The sequence below is a fragment of the Ictidomys tridecemlineatus genome, chromosome 10 (genome assembly GCF_052094955.1).
Source record: "Ictidomys tridecemlineatus isolate mIctTri1 chromosome 10, mIctTri1.hap1, whole genome shotgun sequence".
Classification (NCBI taxonomy): Eukaryota; Metazoa; Chordata; class Mammalia; order Rodentia; family Sciuridae; genus Ictidomys; species Ictidomys tridecemlineatus.
In genome coordinates this window covers 20,907,754-20,923,599 of record NC_135486.1, presented here as the reverse complement: position 1 = coordinate 20,923,599, position 15,846 = coordinate 20,907,754, and the positions used below count along the sequence as shown (strand labels likewise).

Below are 15,846 nucleotides of genomic sequence, written 5' to 3'. Positions count from 1 at the left end.
TTGAATTGGTGTGCTTGTAGATTACCTGTTCTGTTACTCTGGATCCTTTAAAAATTATGTATTGGATATCCAATGAATTGTGCACACTGGTGAAAATGTTGGGAATACAACAATGAAAATATAGCTATTGCTCATAAGGTACTGTGGGATATTTTTGTTGTTATTTGGAACATACTTAGTTTTAATTAATCCACTAAAGCAAATGTAATGCTCCATCACTCATATTATTTTCACACATGTTCGATTTTGATTTTGTCAGAATCAGACATGTCATTAGACTACCTTTCTACGTGAAAGAAGAAGAGTTATTCCCCAGTATAGAGAAAGGTCAATAAAGACTGAATTTTCTATCTATGTTATTAAACAATAACTATGAACATGAAGGGGAGTAATCAAGACGATTCTGAGAATGAAGTCATGAAAACTCTGAGGACGATTTAGTTATTTTCTTACTGTGTATTTTTTAATTTAAAAAAGTTAGCTTTTTTTCTAACAAACATTTTTAATGGATTACTCCTTTTGATTTTAGCGATTAAAATTAGAAAATATCAGATTACTACTCTAAAGATTTACTTTAAAAATGTAATTTTTCTTCTTCTATCCATTCAACAATAACTTCCTTTTTGGGGAGGGCGGGAAGCTTCCATATGCCAGTAATCTTGTTTGTGCATGAGATGCATTGGGAGCAAAACAGACATAAATCCCTGCCTTGTGTTGCCTAAACAGCAAAGGAATTATTATTCTGACATGTAAATGATATTCTTAACCAGGAAGAGGACAAGTTGAGGAGTTACTAACAATATTAATAATCACAGACTCCTGGATTAGAAAATTTGAACTTTTAATTTTTCATATACAGGATGAAAACGATCTAAGTCCATTATTTTGAAATTTTAAATTTTTCCCATGGTCTAAATAATTAAAAAGAAATTTTAAAGTTTTCTGAATCTTCTTTAAAATTTCCTTAAATATAGTATTTTATTGGTTTGTGATTTTATATAACATACTCTTATTTATGCTTCTTAGAAAAATAACTCCTAACTTATGTAGCTTACTTCACCTTGTAGCTTTGGTAAACTCAAGGGTAAATTTTGGTTTCATTATAAATCAAGAGTATTGTTTGGTTAGTGACAAAATTCTAAGGTTTTCTAAGTCTATGTCAGTATTGAATCTTTCTCCTAGACTGCGGGTAAGCCTTTAATTCGAGCAATATGAATATCTTTGCTGAACAAGTGTAAGACTTTCAGGCTTTATCCAGTATTACCTTAAAAAAAATTCCCAAAGCTTAGCAAAACTGAAACTGAGAACACTGTCCAGAAATGCAGACAAGACGATAATTGTCTTTTTTTGTGTGTGTACTTGCATAGATTTGCACATAGTATGTTGCTGAATAATACTTTTTAAAATTAACTATATTTCTCAAATTTCCTTCAAATTGACATTCATGTGACAAAATTAATGACAAGAAATATTTTATTCTCACCAACTAGAATGCATTCTGTTATCAGAATCTGAGAAAAAAGACAGAATGGTATTTGGTATTGCCTATTAAATTTTGACATCTGCAACCATTATTTCTTTCCCATGCTTGTATGTAGATTCTTGTAATCTTTATTTTTAAACTGTCTTCTATTTCACTATTTTGTAAAATATATTACTTACAATAATAATTTTCTCCTGCTCTGTCATATCCTGAGACTTGTTAAAGAATAATAAAATAGACTTTATTCAAGAGGGGCATTAAAATGGGGTTTTATTTATTCTGTGGTACTGGGGATCAAACCTAGGACCTCATGCATGCTTAGGCAATTAATCTACCACTGAGCTCCGGAATCCCCAGCCTTTTTTTGTTTGTTTTGTTTTGAGAATAGGTCTTCTTAAATTTCCAGGTTGGCCTCACACTTGCAGTTTTACTACTTCAGCCTCCCAAGTAGCTGGGATTATAGCCATTCACCACCACCCAGCTTAAAATAGACTATTATAGTTGGAAAGCGAAATTTGACAAAATTGTGAGAACAATAAGCAAAATGGGGAGTGTATATCCAAATGTTAATATGGGAGTCAAGTCATTAGAACATGATCAAGAGGAGACATCAGGGGTAAGGAGGATTCTGATTAACCCCACCCATCAGGACTCTTGCTAAAGACAGGGCGGAGCTATTAGATAGTACCTGGAGTACTGAGAATGAGGAACCCAATCAGATAAAGAGTATGTCCATATATGGAAGGTGAGTAAGTAAATCTTACTTAGCTGAGCCATTAGGAAAGGAGAATTAAGAGGAGACTAGGTAGTCAAATCAAGGAGAGATCTTTGTCAATTTACTTATCATTTTAAATTAGATTTTTCCAATCTAAACATGTTCTCTAAACATTTTTTACTTTACTTTTTCTATTTGCAATGCTGGAGATGGAATGGAACCCAGGGCTTTTTTTGATACTAAGCAAGCTCTCTACCCCTGAGCTACACCACAGCCCTACCTTTGCTCTTTAGTGCCTGCCCATTTTCCTTTTGAATTAAACCGAGGTACAACCCAAAATCTTATAAACATTTTTGTTGTATGACCACTTACTTATATAAAAACACTGTGATATTTTATATTTATTAGATAACCCAAGTGACTTATACTGTGGTCTTTTTTTTTTTTTTACTTTTTTTTTATTAGTTTTAATTAGTTATACCTGACAATAGAATGCACTTGTATACTTTGATGGAATATAATTTCTCATTTTTCTGAAATACATGTTGTGGAATTATATTGGTCATACAATCACGTATATACATAAAGTAATAGTGTCTGTTTCATTCTACTATGTTTCTTATCTCCACATCCCCTGCCTTCCCCTCTTTCACTTCCCTCTACCTAATCTAAGGTAATGCTATTTTCTATTTTTTTTTGCCTTTATACATGTTGGTGTTTTTCTTAATTTGTTTTAATTAGTTACACATGACAGTACAATGATCTTGACATATCATACATTTGAATCAGATGGGGTATAATTTCTCATTTTTCTGAGTGTACAGTTTGCAGAATCATATTGGTCATACAGTCATGAATGTCTTTTAAGAATCATTTCTTCTGTTTGCTGGACAGGATTAGGAAATAGAACTCACCTTCTCTTCATTTTTTCTAATCAGTTCTACCATTAGGTAGCAGCATTTAACTTCTTCTTTTTTGGTAGGACAAGATCATATTGACAGGATCAAGTAGGAGATTAGTTCTCTTTGCAGTATATACTCCTCAGAGGAATACTCATCCTCATTAAGATGGAAAACACTTAAAGCTGTAATTCAGAGGCACTGTATTGCTGGTGCAGTTAAAATAAATAAGGAGAGAGACCCTCTGGAATACAGGTTTAACACAGTAAAATGGCTAAAAGGATGCCCTTCTAAGGCCAGCCTTACCTAGCATAATGTGATTTAAAACAAGGAAGATCAGGTCTTTTAAGGGACAAAAAACAGAAAAAAAAAAGCAAAAAATGTACAATAATAATACATTGCTAATAGATAAATATAATGGTTATCTGTGAGGGTAAGCAGGTATAATGAAGTTGTTCATAAAATTAATAATGGACATTTTTTAAAAAATTAAAAAGTAGGTGCAATTCAGTATATGTTCCAAAAACTTACTATGTGCAAAAAATGGTATACTGTGTATTAGGGGCAAAAGGATTCCAGCAATTCCCTGTACCCTAGTCATGAAAAAGGATATTAAAGAGGACAGATAGAAGCAGTAATATTGTAAAATTTTAGTAGACTCATGAATGGAAGTCTATCTAATATATACTTAATTTTAATAATTCCCCACCTACAATCTTCTAAGGATTATAAGGTAGTTATTAACCCATCAGGATATTTATTTTTAAAATTGAAAAGGAATAGCTAATTCAAATAAGTGTCTATTCCATTTATTTTATTGTACTAGTCCATGACTGGATAAATTCAGGTAGCTGTGATGCCTGGAGTTGAAGGATATCTTTCTGCTTCAGGAATTATTAGTATTTATAATTATGTTTCTTTTTTACAAATTCATTTGAATTTCTGAAAGAATTATCAATGCATAAGAAGAAACAATTTTTGTTATAACTCCTAGATATAACCAATAATAATTTGTATAACTAAAAGAGTAATTGACTTTTCTGGCTATCACCCTTTATTTAAATAGAAGCTCAGACATCAAGCAACCATTCCTCCATATTCCTGGTGAAATACAGAAAAAAAATACTACCTATTTTTAGTATATTAGGCTATTTTGAAGTTCATTAGCTCTAAGTAATCAATGTCTAGATTAAGAAAGAACAAGTTTAGGCCATTTTGAATTTAACATTGTGGACCATAATCATTATTTCACTAAAACAATAAAGTAATGCATAATAAAGTGATCATGGAAATCATTGAATAAAGAAGCTCTTATTTTTTATCTAGCTATAGATTATATGCAAGTCATGAACACTCAAAAATAAAAATCAATATGTATATATATATTGCCCACATAGGTTTGAATGTGTTCTTCAAATTTAATGTTTCAGCATTACTGTTGTTCCAGAAAATCGGTGCCTTTAATTTTTCTTTCTTTTCTTTCTTTTAAACCTTCAGGGGTGTTTCTTGCCAACAATGTTACAAGTATACATGTTTTGGCTACAGTCCTGAGTTTTCACAATATTGTTCCTTAAAATTAACAAACAACCACCTCTTCAAAATGGCCTATAGATGTGTCATTTTCTGGTATGTGTGAGAACATAAAAAAACTGACCTTATTCAAAATTTATGATTGCATTTCACCAAAATACTACAAGTCATCTCATTTATTGAAATGTTATTATGTGCCCAATTGAGACACACCTACTAATATTATGAGATAACTGTATATGAATATTGGGTAATTTTCTCTTTTAGTAGTACTATAAAATAATATATGGTAAGGTTTGAGTAATCAAAGCCTATTGCATTAATCTTGCAATTTCTCTGAACAGATTAAATTTGACTGATCATGGCTATACTTTTCAACCTAAAAAGTAACAGATATAATCTGAACAACATATTTTTATAATTTTTGAGTTTATAGTATGTTTAAAAGTATTAAATCATATTAGCTGATTTAAATTATTACCCTCAGAGAAAGCATTAAATTATACAAAGCATATACTTCATGAAAATCCCTATGTAATTAATCAGATCACTTGCTTATAATAACATAATATTCTTATATTTAAAATGTCATTTTAATTTTCATTTATATTTTTTATATTTTAAGTTTTATTGTCCTCTGAAATGGCAAAAAATGCTAATAAGTAACTTCCTATCTGCAATCAGATCTAACTAGGTAGTGGTATGGTATACAACAGGAAGAATATAGTATTCAGTTTGAATTCAAGAATAGTACCATAGAATCCTAATTCTGTGGCATGTTTATTTACTTTGTACCTCATTTTTAGAAAAACTAATATCTACCACATTGTATATATAAAAATGTGAAATAAGGAATTATTAATAAAATGCTTGGCATATGTGAAACTCTCAACTCATGTTGACTTTGTGTATGTGTGTGAAAATAGTGTAAGCATCATGCTAGTTTATACCCATATGAACTTAGGGGACTTCACTCAAGTTCTTGTCAGTATTATGACCTTCCAATATGGGACAAAGTATTCAAATGCTATCTCTATATTATTATTCTTTCAATTTAAGAGTGACAACATGGTGAAAAATATACTGTGCTTCTCAACAAAAAGATTTTTGTCTCTTTTTTGACTAGAACCTATGTTAAACTTTCTTAAACATATGCTTGACTTTTCATAACTTTAGAACTTATAGTGCAGAGTGAAAAAGTTCTTTTGTCTACAATTATATACATAATCACAATAAAACCTCATTGTGCCTAATGCCACTAATTTATTTTGATGCATTATATCCTTGTCTTTCATAACTTAATATTAAGAATGTTTTGCCTTGATACTAGTTGAACATGTCATTTATGCTTCCAATGTGGACATAAAAATCATTGTCTCAAAATGACATTTTCTCAATATCTTCAACTCTCAAAAGTATTGTCCTCCTCTAGTTTAGTTCAGATGTCATCCAAAATGCTCATTATACTTCACTGTAGCACTTAATCACCATTTCATCATTCACTCAACCAATACTATTAAGCCACTTTATGTCAGGAACATTGCTAACCAATGTTCAATTCCTATTAAAATAAGAAAAAAAAAGTTTTACCCTGAAATGTCTGTAATTATTGGGAAGAAAGATATGCATGTGAATAAACAAAACATAGAAATAAACATTCAGTGTAAATGTGCCATAATAAGTGACTGGGGAATGACCAGACAACCCAGCAGGGTTGTAAAAAGCTTTGTGGATGAAGTAGCAATCTAGACTAAGGATTCCAGGGTAAGTCAAGTTTGTGAGGAGAAAGTGTCCAAGTAGAAATGGTATTTCCCACAGAAGAAACAGCATAAGCAAAGATTCTGAGAGAGAAAGGTGAATTTGAGAAATTGTGACTGAGGCAAGTTGGTGTTTGGTTGATGGTGGTAACAATGCACTCACATAGGGAAGCTGCAGATAACGAATTAAGCAAAGGAAGAGAGTTTCATGAATTATTTCAAAATGTAGATGTGGTCCAGAAGGCAAAGTCTGCAGTTACCTAGGTGGGGTAAAGAAATGATATATTCAGATTTAACTGTTTAGTAAGAAAACTTTAAGTGTAGTAAAAAGAACAGATTAGAGTAAGCCATATTAGATGTTCAGAAGATTGCCTCTGAAGCTGTCACAATCAACCAGTTTGGAGGTGATGGTGGTAGTGTTGGAGCACAGGATGAGTCAGTCAAATGAAGTGAAGGTAGGGAAAAAGTCACAGGTTTATTCACAGAATGAAAAATGAAGAACACCTTGAGATTCAATGGAGTGTAATGAATGAAAGAGGTGAAAGTAGTATTTAGATCTAAAGATTTGAGTATATATCACAAAAAGAAAAAAAAAGTTAGAATACTATTGAATTTTTGCAAATAAAGATATGAGTATCTAACATGTATGATCATAGTCAGTGCATGCTAAGTATGGCCTTCCTCACTTGGCAGTAAGTTAGTATGTATTATTCATACATGTGGTCCACCTCCAACTCAAAACTTCTCACGGGAATTTGCACATTACAGGTGATTAATAAGTGCATTTTTTAATGGTGGTAGGAATCAAACCCAGCACCTCCTGCAAACTTTTCCATTGAGATACATTGTCAGCCAGTTCTACTCTTTTATTCTCATTTTCTATATTATATGTTCTGTCAAGTTGGAATCGAGATGATGGCTAACTACCTGGAAAACCTATTGAAAAATTATAGTTAAGAACTTATTTTAGCTGGGTGCAATGGAGGAGGCAGAGGATCACAAGTTCAGAAGCAGCCTTGGCAACTTAGTGAGGCCCTTGTCTCAAAATAAGAAATGAAAGGCTGGGGATGTGGCTCTGTAATTAGCACTCTTGAATTCAATTTCTGGCATCAAAAAAAACAGACAAGGATTTTGAAAATTGTTGTATGACCATGTGCAAGTCAATTTTCTTTAGTCCTTTGCCTAACTTATAAAAAATTTATACAGGTTAGGGAGAGAGAAAATTGTGCAATAAAACATAACCAATTGGTGAATATAGCTGGAGAATATGTGTTTACTGCATCTTTTAACTTTTCCATGTGTTTTATGTTATTTGAAATAAAAAAGAAATACATTTGATGCAGTTATTTTTTGAAACTTTTTTTTATATTCAAGTTCTTCAGTGGTTTTTATTTCCTGAGGAAAAAATCTAGATATGAGCAAAAATTATTCTAAACACAAACATAAAAGAAGAAATAGTTTGCCATGTTAATTATATAACTAATCCTCCCCCATGCTCCCCCTCCCCCGCCCCACCAATCACATTATGAAGCAGCATTCTTAAATCAGAGAAAACATTCTGTCATTTGGTTTTTAAGGATCAGATAACTACACTTAGCATTATACTCTCCAACTCCATCCATTTACCCGCAGATGCCATAATTTTATTCTCTTTTAATGCTGAATAATATTTCATTGTGTAAGTATACCACATTTTCTTTATCCCTTCATCTACTGAAGGGCATTAGGTTGGTTTCACAGTTTAGCTATTGTGAATGATGCTGCTGTAAACATTGATGTGGCCTTGTAGTATGCTGTTTTTAAGTCCTTTGAAGCTGTCACAATCAACCAGTTTGGAGGTGATGGTGGTAGTGTTGGAGCACAGGATGAGTCAATCAAGTGAAGTGGGGGTAGAGAAAAAGTCACAGGTTTTATTCTCAGAATGAAAATGCAGAGCACCTGGAGATTTAGTGGACATGTGTAATGAGTGAAGGAGGTGAAAGTAGTATTTAGATCTAAAGATCTGAGTATATATCACACACACTCACACACACACACAAAAAAAGCCCTGTCACAATCAGCCAGTTTTATCCCAGAGTGGGATACTCAGGTCAAATGGTAGTTCCATTCTTAGTTTTGCAAGGATTCTCCATACTGCTTTCCTTATTGGCAATTGTGCTGTGAAAACTGGAAGTCCATATACAAGAAAATAAAATTAAACTCCTATCTCTCATCATGTACAAAACCCAATTCAAAGTGGATCACCAGAGACACTGTGCCTATTAGAAGAAAAAAAAAAGAGGCCCAAGTCGCCATTATATTGGATTAGGCACCAACTTCCTTAGAAAGACTCTTATAGTGCAAAACTTAAAATCAAGAATCAATAAATGGGATGGGTTAAAATTCAAAAAGCTTCTCCTCAGCAAAAGAAACAATCAGTGTGGTGAATAGTGAGCCTAGAATTTGGGAACAAATTTTTACCACAAGCACATCAGATAGAGCAGTAATCTCTAGGATATATAAAGAACTCAAAAATCTTAACACCAAAATACCAAATAACCCAATCAATAAATGGGTCAAGGAACTGAACAGACACTTCTCAGAAGAAAATATACAACCAATTAACAAAATATGAAAAAATGTTCAACATCTTTAGCAATTAGAGAAATGCAAATCAATACTACTCTAAGATTTCATCTCACTCCAATTAGAATGACAGTTATTAAGAATACAAACAACAATAAGTGTTGGCGAGGATGTGGGGAAAAAAGCACACTCATACATTGCTGGTGGGACTGCAAATTGGTGATTGCTTTTTAATCCTTACCAATATATCTCTTTTAGCTGTTTACCCAATGGTGACCTCCAAATATTCAGACACTCTGCTAGGCACTAATGAATTCTAATCCCTACTTTCATCATTGGCAAGTATATTAGAAAACTATTTCTCACATAAGGATTAGTATATTTATTAACTCAGGCCAAATGCAGAAACTAACATTATTCAGCAATAATTTAGAGTTTAGTGCTCACACATGTTTGATTCAAGTGTATATTTCCTTTCTTTTGTAGCAGGCCAGGTAATTAAGCCATTTGTTAATGAAAACTGAGTCCATTTGTCCTTTGGATGGCTAGAAGCCTACATCCTTCCCTTATGAATTCCATCTCCTTGCTTTGTAATTCAAAAAGAACTCTCAAAGCCTACTTTAGTAGAACTATTGTGAGATATCTTATTTTGGTTGTTACAATTTTTTTTTCTCCTTTTCCTGGCTACTGGTGGTTTAATCAAGGAGCACTTTACCACTGAGCTACATCACCAGCCCTTTTTGGTGTTGATTTTGAGACAGGGTCTTTCTAAATTGCCAAGGCTCTCCTAGAACTGGGAGTCCTCCTCCTCACCATCCTGAATATCTGGGATTATAGGCATTGTGCCCAGATTGTAGATCTCTTTTACAAAACTTTATACACAAATATTAAAACATGCCAAAAATTACCTTATATTTGAGCAGGATTGATATTTCCATGTATTAGGGAATATTCCTTTCAGAAAGATTCATTTCTGAACCAAAGTGACAACATGTACCTACATCAGAAATACAAAAAACAGAAATAATGAAAAACGGATACTAATAGTCTTATTAGTTGTATTTTTAGGTAGTTCCTAACACATAATTTAAGAAGATGGAAAGCCACCGTCCATATGTTAAAATGGGTAACTATAGGAGATGATACATGTTATTCATTCCTAGTAACCATGTTACTATATGTTTGTACTGTACAACATCATGTTGTGTACCCTAAATATACAAAAATAAAAGTTACTTAGAAATATAAGGAAATTTGAACACCATGAAACATGGTCAACACAATTGATAATGAAAGCAACAGATGTGGGATTGCAGTTAATTATATGTAGAAAAATTACAGAATTTTAGGTAAATTGTATCCTATTTTTATACACTGTATGTATTCTAAAATCATGAGGTTCAGTAGAAAGAGCTGTGTTCAATTTTATGGCGTGTAATTGTGTGGCTTCATACCAATATGAAATTTTCTTTGAAACACCACATGTTTTTACCACATGCTAGATAACAGTCTAGATGCTTTATAAATATTAAAATATTTAATCTTTGTAACAGACTGATGACTTGATCCTCTCTGACAGCTGAGGAATCTGAGTCACAAAAGAAGTTAAGCAACTGTTGGAGGTAAAACATCTAGTTGATAGTGGGCTGGGTCCTTAATACAGGCAGTCTGACTCTAGAGCTCAATCTCTTAATCACTAGGTAAACCATCTCTTGATGTTATACTTGCTATACTGTTTGTTGATGTATTTGAAAAAAATAGATTTGTTTTTAAAAAAATTAAAATTAAGTAATTCTTTTTTTTTCAGTAATATCCTTATGCACAATTATATTTGCCAATAAAAAAGCTGTATTTAGATAGCATGGTTTTCTTTCAGTTAAAAAGTATTTTCTTTAAGACTAAGTATGAAATAGAAACTTAAAACAAGTAGAGTATGAAAAAATTATTTTGCCTTTCTTTGTGAAATAAAAATGATTCTTACTGGAAACAAGGAAATATAACTTTTTGTAACAGTGATTAAATTTTGCTAGCTTGAATGTATTTGATTAGCAAAATAGAAATGTGTGTGTGCTTAAGAAAGACGAGCAATATTAATTGGCTATGGGTAGATTATGATATGCCATTACACATATGAATAATTCTTGATTTGTAAGTGTAAAAAAACTAGCATTTTTAAAGTTAAATGATATAGTTCCCATATAAGAATGATATGTTGAAAAATCGATTTTCTTCTGCAGAATTGAAAATTGAAACTTGACTCATTTGATAGTGCCATGTACACCATGAAGGCAGTCCAAACACTCACAACTCCTATTCCAAAATCTTAATGATAAATCGCTCTTTACAATGTCTTTGAGTATAAGACGTCCTATGTTGTTTCCAAAAGAAGGTATTCCTTAATTGCCACATCAGAGTAATTCATGAGACTGGGGAACTCATATATATTGTGGATATTATTCCTTTAATTTTGTAGTTGGTAAGATTATGAATCTGATGACCTAAGTCACTCATATGGTTATTCTGGAATATAGTATATTACAAAATTATTGCCGCATAACTCTCATATCAAAAAATTACAAGAATACAGTAGAAAATTAAAACTATCAGTATCCTTACCTGAACATTAGAGAATCTTGGTAGCTACTGTAGCTAAAATATTTCTTAATTTTTGTGAATTTGTTTGTATTGTAAAGATCATGCTAAAACTATCCCAATTAGAACTTTCCTACTAGGCAGAATCTATATACTCCATAATTGTATCTGTTATTAATGATGTTATTTTAAATGATTGATGAGGAAGGAAAGTAAAATTGAATTCAGATATTTCTAGCATCTTTCATGTGTATAGACATTGCATTGACAACTTTGCATAAATTTATTTATACCATTTCACACTGGGATTATACACTGCCATCATACTTCTTGCTACTTTATTTTTGGATGGTTGTAATACAATGTATCTGGTTTTATAGTTTATGAACAATTTGCATTGTTTTAATTTATGTATGCTTAAGAAATTTTCAGGTACTACCACTTATTTTATGACTAAGAGACTGTGCACACTTAAATCTGTTAAAGGACCTAGGAATAATTTAATTATTTAATTATGATTCCGTTTAAATAATCAGGGAAATAGTTTGTTCCAATGAGAATAATGAACAAGAATTTCTATGCAAATATCTTCCACCAGCTTCATCCACTCTCACACATTCATACATTTATCTATTTATCTATCTAAATCTATTTATATCTGTATCTATATTGATAGATAAACATATATGTGAACACACACATAATGCATAATAATGTATTCTTAGAATCAAGTTTATTCCATGTTTATCTCGATACTGAATAATATTAAATAATTTCTAATGTATTTCCCTAAAATAACTGTAAAATGAACAATTAAACATAACTATCACAATTTACAATAAAATTAATTAGGTATTTAAATGTATTATTTCCAAGGAACCCAATTTTATAAAACATTTATGCAGAAAAATGAATATTAGTTGAAAGTTCTGATTGTTGCTCAATAGATTTTAATGAGCCGCTGGATGGCATTGCTATGGATCTGTTATGATGCAATGACTTATTTTTTCATTAGTATAAAAAAGGAAAAAATGTATTCAAATATATAGCTCTGAAAAAATAAGTTGTTTTAGTTTTCTTCTTATTCAGTTGTTTATTATCTAATTTAAAACAATTACATTAGACTAAAAAAAAAAAAGAATAAACTAGTCACTTCAGCACCTTAACTGATAGAAAAGAACCTTCCAGGGGCTAACTAATTGCCTGTGTATTTTGTCTAGGTGTTGAGGGAAAGCTAAGAGAATGAAGGCTCTAAATCCCCAGTGGAAGCATGATATGGCGGAGCAGAGCTGGTGCTGAATTGTTCTCTCTGATGGCTCTATGGGAGTGGATAGCACTGAGTCTTCATTGCTGGGTTTTAGCGGTTGCTGCTGTTTCGGATCAGCATGCCACAAGCCCCTTCGACTGGCTCCTCTCTGATAAGGGACCCTTCCATCGCTCACAGGAATACACAGATTTTGTGGACAGAAGCCGGCAGGGATTTAGCACAAGATACAAGATATACAGGTATGAAGCAAAGGGAAAGCAATTACAGAGATATCATCCTTGAAGGTTGTGTGTAAATAAGTTTCTCTAAGGGAAAGTTTCAGAAGGATTATTATTGACTATGCACCATAGTAATGCTTTCTGACCATTTAAAATATTTCTTTTAGATGTGACATCTATGAGAAAAAAAAATAGGTAATGGTGACCACTTGTGTATCACTCCCAAATTTTAGAAGGCTGTCTTAAAGTAAATGCCAATATACTTTAATGCAGAGTTTCTCATTTTAACTATCCAAAAAATTGAGAATGAATTTTCTTGTATTGCTTTTCCTTTCTACCTTACAACATTCTGTGTTATCTATGTGAGTCAAATGATAATCTTTTACTAGTCATTCATTTGTTTCCTGAAAAATAGTTGTTCATTTAGAATTCGTAGGAAACAGTAATGGAACAAATGAAAAGAAATAGATGAATAGTCTATGATAGCAAAGATGAAAGGAAAAAAAGGGATTAAGTCATTTTTAACTTTTATTACTCCTCCATATTTGAAATCTAAATAAGTTTTACAGAAGAAATCGGATATTAAATCAAACAAAGACTACCTGCTTCTGCAAAGCCCAGTGAATCCATTAAGTAGAGGAGTGTACAAGTGGTTGCCTCAGTGAATTAGATTGTATTGATCTTTGCCATAAAGAATGTTTTATTTCCAGTTATAGCTTTGAATTGGTTCTTAGTGGTAGAAGTTTACAATTCCCAGTTACCGGTTGGCATTTATAGAGAAGGAAATTTTGTTTTGCATTTTTTTGTATGCTTGTATCTATGGATATACTGCTACATAATCTTTTATTTTATGTTATATGCGCACCAGAGGGCACTGTGCTTCAGTCTGTATGTCGTCTTTTATTCATCACTGTGAGAAATTTATCAATCCTATTATCAATTGATATTTACAGATGACACTCAATGTGTTGAACCATTTCCATGAAGCATCAAGCAATAATTGCCATCCTTTTTAAAAATAAGAAATTTCTTATTACATGTGTCTAAAGCACTTTTGCATGTCTAACAAGGAAAAAAATACTTAATCAAATTTTTTAAAATTTAAATGACAAATACTAAAGTTTTTTCACCTAAATTTAGCAGAAATAGTAAATATATCATGATTTGTGTTTCCTTCATTTGTGTATGTGTTTAGTGGGTTAGTCAGTGTCTCTTTACAGATTGTATAAAGTTACTTGAATTTAAGATTGCATGAATGTCTTATATTTCAGCATTCTGCAAGAGTATTTTTAACAATCTGTCAAACAGAGCAAGTCTTCATGATTTATTGGCATCTCTTTCTGAGGTCTGAGGTGTTGTCTTATGTGTGATGGCTAAAGCTTGGCTTATTGGTCTATCAGCTGTGAGTTGCAAACATGGTTTGACATGTTTCTAGAAGTTATGGGCTGAATAGAAAAGAGGCATTATTTGAATCACAGTAGAAAAGGTAATGAAAAAAAAAAAAAGATTTGGGATTTGTCTGCAAGGTTCATCTATCCTGTTTAGCCCCAGTGGGACTCTATTTCTAAAGCCCTCATTAGCTCTGCACTCCCTATCCTTCCTCTCTTCACCCAGGGAGCTTGACCAAACATGTATGGATGTTAAATACAATTGTAAACAGTGGATTGAGATATTCCCTTCTACACCCAGCTGGGCTATAACTTCTAATGAAGGCTTTTAAACATTTCTAATGATATTATGATCACTGGTGGTTGCTATAAAATGAATAATATAATCTATTTAATAGGGTTAATTTAGACTTGATAAAAATGAAGTATTTCATTTGTCCAACTGATATTTTCTTAAGTTTCAGAGATGGCTATATGCATAACTATAAAATAAAATGAGTTCAAATTTTTCTTCAGGCAGTTAACCTTATTTTGAATGGCTACAGAGTCTTAAATCCTGGATTAGTGTACCTTTCTAGCTTTGTTTTCATTTTTGACTTTTTTTATTCTTCAAAAAATTATCAGAGACTATCTTTCGTAAATGTGTGCCTTCAGGTACAGTTATGGAATTTGTAAATAATTAAGACACATAGATGGAAATGATATTTTTCCACATTTAAGTGCTTGGCTTACCATTTAAAAAAATAATGTGTAATCTCCTAAACTGACCATCCAAATTCTGCTAGTGCTTGTTATTACTATCATAAAACCGTCCTGTGGCATATTAAATTGAGATAATATCTGAAAGACATTATTTATGACTATGAAACATATTAAGCCTTTTAAAATAATTAGGTCAAATCTCTTTCAGCTGTCTTTCTTCATTCATTACATTTTCCAGCAAATATTTTACTTTTTATCACAAACAGAACAATAAGATAACAATTATCAAAGATTACTAGGAACATAGGTAGGTATAATATTCAAACCATTTTTTGTCTTTTTCAAGAAAGTACATTTTGGTCAACAAATAGGGCTTACGTTTGTATTTTTGAAGTAATTCGTATGTAAAGTATTTTCAGGTTTGCTTCTGAAACTGCATAATCACTAAGATCTTGGCAGATCACAGAATTGAAGGATATATAGTGTGAATATTAATATTTCTGTTGTTATTGGGTTTCATATATCTATTCCTCTTACCTACAAACTGATAATAGAACCTAAGAATCAGGCACTCAAAGGTAAAGGGAAAGTATTCTCATTTTTAGCTATGCTTGGAGAAATTTTGTCACTCAGAAGCATCATATAGGACTACTTTTGATTTACAGTTACAGTATAGAAACACACTTGGACAGTGAGCCTAACTAGTATAGGCTAGGAAAAATAATAATTT

General features: G+C 31.9%; 1 protein-coding gene across 3 annotated transcripts in view; it reads left to right on the top strand.

Annotated features, from left to right (window-relative positions):
• Positions 1 to 15,846, top strand: part of Brinp3 (BMP/retinoic acid inducible neural specific 3) — a 358,134-nt gene that overhangs the window by 11,100 nt on the left and 331,188 nt on the right. For all 3 annotated transcript variants that reach the window (XM_005319679.4, XM_021722543.3, XM_021722542.3), the window contains exon 2: positions 12,762 to 13,047. In XM_005319679.4, the coding sequence (XP_005319736.1) occupies positions 12,812 to 13,047 (236 nt within the window). In that variant the 5' untranslated portion in view covers positions 12,762 to 12,811. The remainder of the gene's footprint in view (positions 1 to 12,761; positions 13,048 to 15,846) is intronic.